The following is a 12689-nucleotide window of genomic DNA, read 5'->3' as shown; positions in this document are numbered from 1 at the left end:
CAGCACAAGCTTGACTAGTAAAGATAGATTTGTTGGCTGCAATTTATTATTCTTAGACTGATACGCCCTTAGCGACATAAGGAGTGGATCAAATCATCAAAGGGCTCTTACTTTGCCATGTTCGGCTTGGTCAGCTGCAAGATCTCACAGCCTGCGTCAGTTGGAGCGGGAGTTCAAGATAACAACCGAGTTCGCTCAGACTTCGGTCCAATAAACATTCTTTATTCCCGCCATAAAGACGTCAGTGGGATGAATCCTCACATTGCAGATAATCCTCCCCACTAAACCCCACATATACCCATTTAGGAATATGCAGATTTTCTCATTTAAGATGAGTTGCTCGATGAGACATTGAGATTGGACTCTCGTGTCTTATAACGAAGTCATTACTGCCATCTAGAACAAAAGTCCCTTATTAAATCTCTTACTCTAAGTTTCCAATGGATCCTTGGTGTTATTTCTCGGTCAATCGACATACCGCGATCAACATTTTATAGATCAACTAGGCAGCTAATAAGAGCAGAAAAGAAAATTGGTCGGAAGACGCTGTCCCGACTCTTGGTCTTATAGCCAGAACGCTAGGTTAGGCATAGAATTACCTCTAGTCCCACATAAATTATAGCCCTAACGAATTAAAACACCAAGTTTTCTCGAAATCCTATAAGTTTAGAGTTTCAGTTGGATAGAAGATCATACGTGAACTCCGGCATCAATTAATCAATATATGAGAGAAAAGGTATCACGATAGCACTATATAATCAGATGAAATAAAAATAACTCGAAATTACCAGTCATGGACGAAATCATTAATTTTCATCATGTTGTAGTGATTAATGCTTTTAGCTGTGATCCCGAGAAGTTTCAAGAGCAAACAAACACTGCAGCGAGATCTACATTATGAAATATAGAAGGAATAGAAAGTTGTCAATTTTTGTGAATGTCGGAATATGCAACAATAAATCATGCTTTATCTACCTAAGCATAGCATATCCTCCGAAAAGCTCGTCGTCGTTGTTGGCGCTACTGGCAATCAGGGCGGTTCTGTGGTAAAAACGTTTTATCCGAGGGCAGCTGTCGTGTTCATGCACTCATCCACAATGCGTCGAGTACCAACACTTAAGATATAGCCTCTAGTAGAGTTGAAGTCATCTATGCGAATATAGACGATGTGTCAACTCTTACACCAACTTTTGATGGTCGCCTCAACTCAGCTGCTCAACCTTTAGCCACCATGGTGGGATCACAACTGTTGGTGTAAGTCTTCAAAGGCGATTGGATAAATAATTTACTTGGTTACACTCTTTCGAACTGTCTAAATGGCCAGTTATTGATAAAGTATGGAGAAGGAGTCCAGGCCACATTCCGTATGCCAAAAGTACAAAACTGCCAGCGACTAGATCTGTGGCCATTGAACTAGAAAAGGGTGTTGAAGACACTGAGCCCATAGAGACTACATTCAATAGCTGAGCCTGCTTAAATAGTAGCGTTGGCTGGTTCGTTTTAGCTACAGCAGCAGCGAATTTTCGCTTTAATCCGTGAAACGGACTATCATCGAATGGACGTACTCTATATCTACGTTCAATTGCGAAACCAACTTCAAGCATTGGTTAGCTCTTAGGCTGAAAGCTCCTCTGCGAGGGGAAAACTTTCCAAGACCAGCGCTATAGCCAATAGTAGATACAGTGAGTAAGAGCTAATTTTTTTTAGATATGACAAGTCACATGGGTACCAAGACAGAAAAAGCTGAGCGATATTATATCCAGCCTATACGAGGTTTACGCAGAACAGTATGCAAGACCAAGTGGGACATATGACAGAATAACGCATAGGACAAAATTGTGTATGCACTGAGGAACCTCGGCCAGGCACGATTAATTGTTTCCTATTTGTATTGAGCATGGACAACAAGTGAAGAAAGATGTCAACTCCGCTAATATGAGCGAGTTGAGTTCCTAATCCCCGGAAATAATGCGGATTTGCAACACTGCGGATACTCACATAGCCATTGATACACGGGGGTTAATATTAGCGGTGACTGTTACTCACATCTACTCATATCTTTGCACAATACGGAGTAGACTGAATCGAAAACCCCGTTGAACTCCGTAACTATGCGCCAATTCGGTTCAAGCCTTTGGTAGTTTTGGTAGGGATAATCAAGGGTTGCAGAAGCAATGACTATTGGTCAATCAATTGCCAAGCTGACATGTCACCAACCCCACGCTGCATCGGTGGATATTCCGTGCGTAAAGCTCTTGTCCACAGAAGTTCCCGGCTGCAAAACCACATGTTCTATCATCCTTTCTTTTCATCTGGAATCCTCAACATATTTAGGCAAGGCATCTCTGCAGCTGAAGATCTCCCGTTGACTAGGCAAACTTAATTTGTCTGCTGTGCTCACGAACTCACCTCTTGGCGGGCCTAAAGCATATTTACTTTTCCGGACTTTTCCACAACAGAACGGATTAGTGTCACTCACTAATGACAAGCTCATTCGTCTCTCTTGTGCCACAAAATGGATCCTATCTGCAACTCATCCCCGAGACAAATTCCCACCCTGGCAAGGTCTGACGTTGCTGATGCGGGGTTGGCTCAACCTGTCAAAATATTCGGCGGTTATAAAGTGTCGGAGATCTGCTAAATTCCACGCCTTTTTCGCGTTTACAACCGATATTTACTCTTTTTAAATACAAAACTGTCATTGTGGTTTCTTGTTGAAAAGACCAAAAATTGTACAGCAAAATGCCTATTCCAACCGAAGTCGTGGGTTCATTGCCTCGCCCAGCCTGTAAGATATCCCGAGTGCTTTGCCCCCAAGCAGGGTTTTGACTAACCAAGGAAATAGACCTACAACAAGCTTTCGCCGAGTATGACGCTGGAAAAATTACCCACGATGCCCTTGTCGCAGCCCAAGACAAGGCCGCCAAAGACTCTGTGGAGAGAATGGAGGCTGCTGGAGAAACCTACGTAACTGACGGAGAGCAGCGTGCCAGCTCGTAAGTCGAAAAGCGTCTATCTCATCGATTCTGAGACTTACTGATGTGAGATTTTAGTTTCGCGACATACCCAATTGTGGAGTGAGTATTGGCGACAGGCGAACTTGCTCACAAAATAGTGTTTCTTACAAGATATGATTACAGGACTCTCAAGGGCGCAGGTCTGCCTAGCAACTTTGCCGCCGATGGTCAATTCTTTGTAGGGTTTCTTGAGAGCTGAATAGCAGAACATGGCTGATGTCTGGTTCTGCAGGCTATTTTTGATGATGGCCACCACCGCCAGCTACCGCGTCTCGTCAAAGGACCTTTCAAGTGCGTTTGCCTTGTTTACTCAATGCAAATGAAGCTCTGCTAACTAGTCCGAACCAGATACGCGACTTATGCGTGGCAGAACCTCAAACAATCCAAACCCTATGCATCTCATCCAATGAAACAGGCCGTCATTGCGCCTAGTATGATGTATCTTCTATATCCCCTCCAGAGCGAACTCGAAGGCTACACCCGTGAGGAGTTTATCAAAGACTTGGTTAATGAGGTAAGCCAGCAAAACAGAGCCTTTCCACTTCTCATGATGCAAAATACTAAAACATCATATGTAGTGCGAAAAAGATATTCGAGGATGCTTTGAAACAGGTGCAAAGAGAGTCTCAATTGACTTCACAGAAGGTACAAACGCTCTTATTGCTCAATAGTGGCCAAACGACTGACATTATACTATCTATTAGGTCGCCTCGCTTTGAAGCACGACCCTAGGAATCCTTGGACAAACGCCGAGCTTCTCGAAACATTCGTCAAATTGATCAACCAGTATGTATACATGAGAGAGAAAATGCAAGAGGCTTTCTGACATAAATACAGAGTCCTTGATCGCTTCACTCCCGAGGAACGAGTCAACATTGGGCTACACACCTGCCCCGGTGGCGATTGCGACTCTGTGCACTCAATGGATGTCGATTACAGCAAGCTACTACCGTCACTTTTCCAGATCCATGCGGGTTACTTTTTGATCGAGCTCTCATCTGAGAAGAATAAAGAGGCTGTGTATAAGTCGATTGGGCAACATATTCGCAGGGATGCCAACGGTATCAAGCAGGTGAATTACTTATGTCTTCAAGAGACAGGTACAATGACCTGACGTTAGATTTCTTAGGTTGCCTTCATTGGAGTCATCAACACTCTCAATCCTGCGATAGAAGACCCAGAGAAAATTGCCGAGCAGTTGGTGCTTGCAAGCAAATACATTCCTGTTGATCAACTAGGAGCAACAGATGATTGCGGTGAGATTCATCTCTATCCATGAATGGATTGTCACTTAGACTCGACTAATGCGGATTGATGTTAACAGGCTTCTCCCCTTTCTCTATCGACGACAAGCCTAGTCATGGTAGTCCAGATTTTGCCAGGGACATTGCCTTCCAAAAGATCTCGAGTCGTGTTAAAGGCGCTAAACTAGCCAGCGAGAGATTAGGCGTATAACTGTAGGTCCAGAGGTGCATGATGAAATTAATGATGTATGAGCCTCAACAGCCCTCTGGCTTTCGGCCTTTTTGCAATTTCAACAGTGCAAATTTAGATTTCTCAAAAGATACAGTATTATGATTGAATTAAATTCTTGAAGAACATCCGAAATATCGTCTCCATACTGTTTCAATATTCCCTGTTCCCTATCGTGACTCTATCGGTCATCTACAACTAGCACCATCTGTTTATGCATGAGTGACCCCTGACGTCAGACAGTCAAGATTCATCCGTTTGATGTTCCTGATCGCTTGGCTGCCTCGGCCTTCTGACGACAGCAAAAGCTTGAGAAATTCGGATTGAGAATGCCCTTTCAACCCCAACTAGAAGCCAACAAATAATTGGTCAGCATCAAGAGGTCGCTTTGCGTATTACATAGTTAACGCATAGAGAATAACTCACAGATGAGCAGGTAAACGTATTTCGAAACTACCGGCGCCCAAACTAACGCCGAAATCACCTGTCCAATTGGCCAGTCGTTCATCTCGTCGAAACTACCAACATCGTCCCAAATTCCGAATAACATGAAGAAATTCGACCACATATGTACGACAATGATAATCTCAAAAGCAAAAGGAAACGTGTCGGTTAAGACACGGCCCAGTTGTATCAGATATAGCAGCATCAAAGGCTCTGTTCCAGAGACTTTCTCTGCATAATTCCTTAGCCATATAGTTCCTGCAGCTTCTTTCTATATTTTCTTGGACCAAAGAAGACATAGTCCTGTGAAGCACCATTTCATAAGAAATCTAGGCGTAAATTCGTATAGTGTTCCAATAAAGTAGTGACCATCACAAAGGTCATCCAAACTAGCGAATCCGCCGCATTTCACGTTATCGCCGTCCGCAGACATGCGGTAGATGGTGTCAATATCCATATTTTCCAATATTGAAACCGTAAAAGCCACATAAAACATGATAAAAACCATAGTGCATAATGCAAATGAGTAAAGGGAATCAAGTTGTAACTGATGGAGCGTTACTTGGTTCAAGATAAGAGTTAGGGCCGCAATAACAGTAAGGCAGTTCATCGTGATGCGACTGCGTATTACGCCTCTCCAGTCTTGTGTTCCGAAATCCTCAGTTGGCCGGAGATTAGCGTAGATAAGACCGATTTGGATGGCAAGGATGAAGAAGCACTGGGCTTCCTGCATTTCGATGACGAATACGCTCGTCGAGTGTTTAAGGCGCTTTGCTAAACGAGAGCGTTGGAAGGTGATGAAAGAGTAGATTTCCCCCCCATAGATTGTCAATCTCGCTAGCGAATCAATGCTTTTTGCTACATGAAGGATGCGGATGCATGCCCAAGCATAGAAGACAAGCAAAATTAAGACGAAATATGAAACAATCACCTAGTTTTTACGGTTAACTATCTTGAAAAGACTTGTCAAACGTAGAATACACTTGTAGGACCAAGTTGGCTCACACCGGGCCCAGCAAGATCAGTATCGTTTTGCGATTCACTTTTAAAGCGACAAACTTGAGAAATATAAGTACCCCAACGGTGCAAGTCTGGAGAGTGTGATGAGTTGGCGAAAGTCGAGAAATCCCTGAATGGCTCATATTTTGGCCAGCTCTCACCCGCACAGTCATGAAGCCTTTTCAAAACTCCAACAGCATCGAACTCGATTAGATTAGTGACTGCTAGATGATCCAAGGCCTTGGCTGTGTCGCCGACGTTATTCGTGCCATTGAAATGGTGAGGATGTGGCTTGTTGATCGCCATGTTTGTCAGAGTCAAGCAGTTCCACCGTGTCTGCCAGTCCTGGAAAAGTAACTTAACATCTCCACAGGCCGCTGTGCAGTTTACTTCACCAGTCTGGGAGTTTTTACAGCCACCTGCGTATAGATTGAGAATAGAAGGGTATGGCAAGATTCCAGAATCATCGTTGGAATTTACTGTCGTGCCTAGAATGAACCAGTTCGTGGTCGGTAGTTTATTCAAGCCACTTTGCACGTATAAGAATCTATTACTTGTAGCGTACCATTCCCAGACGCGGTCGCTATCGGTCTGAAAGGATTGATTAAGAAGGAATTTCGAATCTGGGAAAAATGTAACTAGTCCATCAAATTGCTCCATTTTACAGAGTTACTAAAGAGGAGTTCTCTGGAAAAACATTCGTTGAAACTCAGTTGCAGAATGAACGATGCCAAAAGCTGTAGAAGAAATGTGTATTGCAGAAATATTTGACCGCCAGACACCATATGTATATATGATATAGAAAAGGGGTCAAAACGTACTGAGATAGAAGAAATCTGCTTCCGTGTCTCAGTTGTCGATGATTTTATTGGGCGTTTATATGCGTATCTCGGGGCTGGTCCAAACGAGGCCAATGATGCCCACTTACGAGGCAACTATGGAGTAAAATAGCGCTGGTTGGGTCCATTGGCATCGTATAAATACAAATATGTCGAGAGTTGTCTTGATATTAGACGATGTAGAGTGACACAGGCTGCCAGGTAGGTAAGGAGTCTCACAGGATTTCCAGTTCAGAGGAGGCTCAGCCATCCTTGTTGAGCAGATGAGAGCACATTAAGCAGAGTTTGGATAGGCAAGCCTCTTTATTTGTCTCGCCTAACAAGGATCCGGGCAAGACACATCACATCCCCTGGAATAGATTATCACGAGTGAGGCCGGGACAAACTTAAGACCTGAGTGATTGTTGGTGTCGTGGTGACGACTTGTTTACATCGTTTACCTGGTACCTGTGCTGGAGCTGTAGCTGTTGGTACCTCCACCTAAGCTCTCCAGAGTCCCCCACTGCAAAGTCACTGACGGAGCTGTGGCTGTGCCGAGAGTTTTGCGGATAAAGTATCCGTTAGGTACGAGTATCGTATGGAGGACACACCGCAAAGTTGTATCGGATTTCAAGCTTTTGCACATGTGGCGCCCACTTGATTGATCAAATACTACTTGTCATTTTATCCATAAGTTACAATCTGTCCATTCAGCCTCGTCTCGTATTCCCTGGAGAGGTACTCAAGTACACAAGTACACAAACAAAAGTACACACGGGGAATCGCCACTTCAGCCCCTCCGTCCGATGCCGTGCATTGCGTGGCTGATGATTCCTGGTGCGTCACTCCCAGCGCCCGCTATACCGCAATCAGCAGGCATACGTACTTCGTCTACGGTACCACGGCAGCCCATCCACGCGTGCACCGCCACAGCTGGTCCCCGAAGTTCCCCAAGATAATGTACCCGCATGTCATGTCACTGTGCCTGTTCAAACGCCTCTTTGCTCTTGACTTTCCACTCGACACCTAAACAAACAAGAACTCTCTCTCTTAGCTGGCTTGATTCCAAATACCTGCAATTGATTGCATCTCCCATCATCATCTCCCAGCGGTGTTTGTTTGTTTTTGCTCCTCCGCCATCATGCGCTGATGTTCTTGATCGCCGATTCAGTGACGACATCTCAAATCTCCCCACCCGATTCCATCTTCATCTTGACTCCTACAATCTTCGATTCGGCCTCTCCTTACGATTGCTTATTGATTCACAACCCGGCATAGCTTGAATAATCCAATACGAAATTAAGCTTCTTCCGTTCCGTTAGATTCATCTTCATCAAGCATGTATATCCATCAGCCTCCCAGCAACGCCGAAGCTGCTCCGCACAGGTCGCAACAGCCCGTGAACAACGACTGGACGGACGAGCAGACAGCGGGTGCTTGGGAAGATGTGGCTTCTCAACGCCCAGCCGGTGCGACAGAAAACTCCATCCCTCGACAATATATCCCTGCGTCACTGCGGCCTGGTGGAGGTGCGGAAGTGGCCTTCGGCTCGCCGGATGACGAAGACAGCGTGTGGAACGAGGCTCGAAACCTGCCGTTGGACCTAAATCTGCCTGACCAGGTCCCCGATGCTCTCCGGCCGGGCGCACACCGGGCAGAGACGAATCCATTTCTGAAGAAACAGACCCCCTCCCAGACACCCTTAGACACAAACCTCCAGGCTCCTCCAATCACGCTGCAGCCGCCAACCGCCTCGCTGTCCAATTTGAGCTTGGAAGAGACAAGCATTCAGAACCCATGGCAGCCGCCAATTGGTACTCAGTCCCCTCTGCATGGAACTGAGTTGCCCATTGCAGTCTCACCCGGCGGCTCAGAAATTGATCCCTGGGCTCGTTTCACGCCTGAGCCACCCGCCAAAGAGCCCATTTCTCCCAAGTCTGCGGATCTCATCTCTCTACACTCCAAAGGCTCGGCCTGGGATGATGAGTTTCCGAGCGAGCATGGCAATCCAGCCTCCCCACCACAGAATGCCGCAATACCAGATGACCTCATGCGTGAGCAGCAAGTCTGGGACGACTTGGGTTCTTTGGATCCGGGCAAGGGCAAGGGCAAGGCATCCGACATTCCCGCGGCACAAGCGGCCCAAATAGACGATTGGAGCCTGATAGACTCGGAGCCTTCAAGCTCACCACAGAGACAGCCGCAGGAAGACTCCTCGACAGAAGCGCTTGACGAAAAGCCAGCCCTGCCTCCCCGGCTTTCGGGAAGTCGTGTGCGATGGACACCTTCACGTCCGCCAGTTGACGGCAAAGCCGAGACGTACCAGGTGAAGAATATCCGATGGCATGATCCCAGCGCCTCCAACAATCCTCGTGTATCTCCCATATTGATCCAGAATGAGAATGGCCCTTGCCCATTGGTCGCCCTGGTCAATGCACTTACTTTGACGACGCCCGAGGAAATCGGTGAGACAGCGCTGGTGCAGGTCCTGCGCTCGCGGGAGCAAGTCAGCTTGAGCCTGCTGCTGGATGCTGTTTTTGATGAGCTCATGTCTCCTCGAAGGACATCGTCAGAAGATTCGCTGCCGGATGTCTCAGAGCTCTACTCATTCCTCCAAAGTCTTCACACCGGCATGAATGTCAATCCGCGATTCATCCCTACTCCGGAGGTGATCGCCGCATACGAGCATACTTCGCTTACGGAGCTCCATCCTCTTGAGCGACGAAAGTACATACCCGGAACTTTTGAGAACACGGCCGAGATGGGCCTCTATGCCACCTTTTCCATCCCGTTGATCCATGGATGGCTGCCGCCACATGACGATGTCGTCTGCGCTTCCATGGAAAGGCACGCTGCCTCTTACGAGGACGTACAGAATCTACTCTTCCGCGAGGAGGAGTTGGAAGACAAACTAGCTACATCCGAGGAGGGCCTGACGGAAGCAGAGCAGGATCTATACCAAGACATCATCACCATCAAGATATTCCTCAACGAGTCAGCTACACAACTGACGCCCTGGGGTATTGAAGTGATTGCAAAGGCAATGCGGCCGGGCACATTTGCCATTCTCTTCCGCAATGATCACTTTTCAACACTGTATTGCCACCCACACACTCGGCAACTCCTCACGCTTGTGACAGACGCCGGTTTCCGAAGTCATGATGAAATTGTGTGGGAAAGCCTGCTTGATGTCAATGGCGAATTGAACCAATTCCTTTCCGGTGATTTCCGACTTGTGAGCGGCGATGCAACAACTGGGTGGAGCACCAGAGCTGGCGATTACGGAACAGACCAAGGCGGTGGCACTTGGACGACTGTCACCAACAAGCGCGGTAAGACGAAGGAAGCTCCACATCAAGAGGAAGCAGGTCAGCCAAGCTCTACCACCGAACAAGAAGATAGAGACTTGGCTCTCGCCCTGCAGCTGCAAGAAGAAGAGGATCAGAAACATCGTGAGGAGCAGGCACGCCGGAAGCGTGAACGGACGCTGTCGGAGCAATACATTGAGCAAGCTCATTTGCCCATACCCGTCAGCCGCCCCGGTGGAGGCAACGCCGGAGTCAACAACGGTCCAAGGCGCAACTCTGCAGCAACCGCTAGCGGTAGCCAATCCCTTGCCTCGCCGCGACGGACCTCCAACAGCATCAACACAAATGCAAACAGCAGCGTAAATGTGGCCTCTGCTCCTGCTTCTGCTTCACAACGCTCTCTGCCCAACTCGGGATCGGTGTCACAGCAAGTTCGGCCTCTTGTCCCACCTCGGAGACAGGGAGTGAATCGACCGCCTGATAACTCGGATGAGCCGCCGCCGCCCTCGTATGAACAGGCTGCCCAGGTTCCCGCATACGTCCCTCCTCCGGGGCACCCCAACCACCACGAAAGCAGCCCGGCGAGCAGACAAGTGTCCCGATCGAGTGTGAGCACTGGTAGCGGACCGCCCGCTTCTGCAGCTAGAGGCCGCAGACCCGGAGCCTCGGTTCCAGGAGCCCGAAGGCCAGCGGCAGTGCCTGCTTCAGCGTCAAGTAAATCAGACCGAGACTGTGTGGTAATGTGATGTTGAGATGATGAGAATGAGCTATTCATGAATAAACTTAGGGGTCATGCCAGGAAAGGCGTTTTTATTGTTGGGCAGGCGGGCATTTTCCTTGCAGGCGTTGTTTTTGGCCGTGATGATTGTATGACGGACGCTCTTTTCTTTTCACCCTTGAAGAAGCAGAATTGTATTTCATAGTTTTACCAAATATTCTTATGTTTTTTCTATAACTATATACATACTATCAATCATCAAGCTGTCGTTGTCATATATCGGCTTAGAAGCCGTCTATTCCATCTCCCAGCATGGTTTGAATGATATTCCCAATCATGGTAAACGACTGGAATCATACCAAACGAACACACGTGTTTGCTCCCAAATGTGCTGTAGACGAGACCATATGTTTCATCCAATTAAAAAAAATTAACATGCCTCTTATATCATGTGTATCAATGCAAAAGGAAGGCCAAAAAAAATTGTCATGGCGATTCGATGTACCAGGGACTCGAACCCTGAGCCTTAGTCTGGATCTCCCTGTTGCGGGTAGCAATAGGAGGACTACGCGCTACCATTGCGCCAGCACACCATGCAGTTATCGGGGCTACTTTTATTGCAGCTTATATGAGTATATCAACAGCATTAGGAAGGTGGTGGTGGGCGGCAGAATCGGCAGCTGTCTCGTCACTGTTGATTGTTGACATCATTGAGCTGCAGCCACTCAGATTGTGGCTTTTTAGTTTACGATTCGATTCGCTAGTAAGGCATCTCTTTTTGTGAGATTCATGATTTGATATTCGTTTTTACATGATTACTATTGCCATTATTATTCGGAGTTTGTCTCAACGAGATTCGCCATGTCGCTGATTGAGGGCTTGTTTCCGCCCTCACGGGAGAATTACGAGCTTCTGCTGCGTTGCTGGCAGATTGGATATCCCATTGTAAGTCTCACTTCTCAGTACCTGAACGATGAGAATAGGGATTCACATACTAATGTTAGAGGAAATGACAGATTGGATCGATGCAATGGATCATCAAATGGTACGGCATGGGCAAGACGTCTGTGAGCAGCGTATTCAACCTCCCCGGTCGAGTGGCCTGGATGACGATGGAGTGTCCCGGATTCTTGACGCTGCTCTACGTTATGAACACGTTGCCGCAGAAGGCCGGAATCGATGACTTGCCGTGGCAGAACCGCGTCCTCGGTGGACTATTCGTATGTTCTCCCACTGCTTCTCCAAGGGAGATAAATAACTACTAACACCCAAACTCCAGGTCATCCACTACTCTTACCGGGCTGTCCTCTTCCCCCTCATCCAGCCATCCATGTCCCCCATCCACGTCGGCGTCTGGGCCCTCGCCATAGGCTTCCAGCTATGCAATGCCCTGTGCATCTCCTCCTGGCTCTCCGCCTACGGCCCAACCACCGCCGAAGCCTGGTCCTCGGTATCATCCATCCCGCAGTTCATCATCGGCATCGGCATCTTCTATCTCGGCCTCTCATCAAACTTCTTCCACGACGAGGAGCTGCGCGAGATCCGTCGTCGCGAGCAAAAACGTCAGGAACGCCTCCGAAAGCAGGCCGGCGACAAGAGCGGCAACAACGCGGCCGGCGTGGAAAAGCACTACCAGATTCCGCAGGCGGGACTGTTTCGGTACATGCTGTATCCGCATTATTTCTCTGAGTGGGTTGAGTGGCTTGGGTTTTACATGGCTACTGGTTGGGGATGTGCTCCAGCGAGGGCGTTTCTCGTGAATGAGATTTTCTCGATGCTGCCGAGGGCGGTCAACGGGAAGAAATGGTACATTGAAAGGTTTGGAGAGGAGAAGATTGGCAAGAAGTGGGCTGTTATTCCAGGTGTTTGGTGATGCTGAGATGAGTGCACATCTTTGTATAGAACTTGGATC

The 12689-nt window shown here is 47.6% G+C and overlaps 4 protein-coding genes across 4 annotated transcripts; 3 read left to right on the top strand and 1 right to left on the bottom strand.

Moving 5' to 3' along the window:
* Positions 1–2742: 2742 nt before the first annotated feature.
* On the top strand, positions 2743–4472 carry T069G_08717 (uncharacterized protein; the record flags this gene model as incomplete). The annotated part of the gene is made up of 11 exons (XM_056175927.1): positions 2743–2788; positions 2846–2996; positions 3054–3077; positions 3141–3195; positions 3250–3308; positions 3366–3531; positions 3596–3662; positions 3722–3803; positions 3855–4089; positions 4147–4273; positions 4342–4472. The coding sequence occupies 11 exons, from the start codon at positions 2743–2745 to the stop codon at positions 4470–4472; spliced, it is 1143 nt and encodes a 380-aa protein (XP_056026876.1).
* A 733-nt stretch (positions 4473–5205) lies between these two features.
* T069G_08716 (uncharacterized protein) lies at positions 5206–6239 on the bottom strand (the record flags this gene model as incomplete). The annotated part of the gene is made up of 2 exons (XM_056175926.1): positions 5206–5865; positions 5940–6239. The coding sequence occupies 2 exons, from the start codon at positions 6237–6239 to the stop codon at positions 5206–5208; spliced, it is 960 nt and encodes a 319-aa protein (XP_056026875.1).
* Positions 6240–8090: 1851 nt separating this feature from the next.
* T069G_08715 (MINDY deubiquitinase domain-containing protein) lies at positions 8091–10805 on the top strand (the record flags this gene model as incomplete). Its single annotated transcript, XM_056175925.1, has 1 exon — positions 8091–10805. The coding sequence occupies one exon, from the start codon at positions 8091–8093 to the stop codon at positions 10803–10805; it is 2715 nt and encodes a 904-aa protein (XP_056026874.1).
* An 833-nt stretch (positions 10806–11638) lies between these two features.
* On the top strand, positions 11639–12650 carry T069G_08714 (3-oxo-5-alpha-steroid 4-dehydrogenase domain-containing protein; the record flags this gene model as incomplete). Its single annotated transcript, XM_056175924.1, has 3 exons — positions 11639–11722; positions 11794–11997; positions 12057–12650. 3 exons carry the CDS (start codon positions 11639–11641, stop codon positions 12648–12650), a joined length of 882 nt encoding a protein of 293 aa, XP_056026873.1.
* Positions 12651–12689: the final 39 nt, after the last annotated feature.

Source organism: Trichoderma breve, chromosome 5 (genome assembly GCF_028502605.1).
Source record: "Trichoderma breve strain T069 chromosome 5, whole genome shotgun sequence".
Classification (NCBI taxonomy): Eukaryota; Fungi; Ascomycota; class Sordariomycetes; order Hypocreales; family Hypocreaceae; genus Trichoderma; species Trichoderma breve.
Note: the sequence above shows the minus strand (reverse complement) of the source record. Positions and strands in the feature narration are given on the sequence as shown.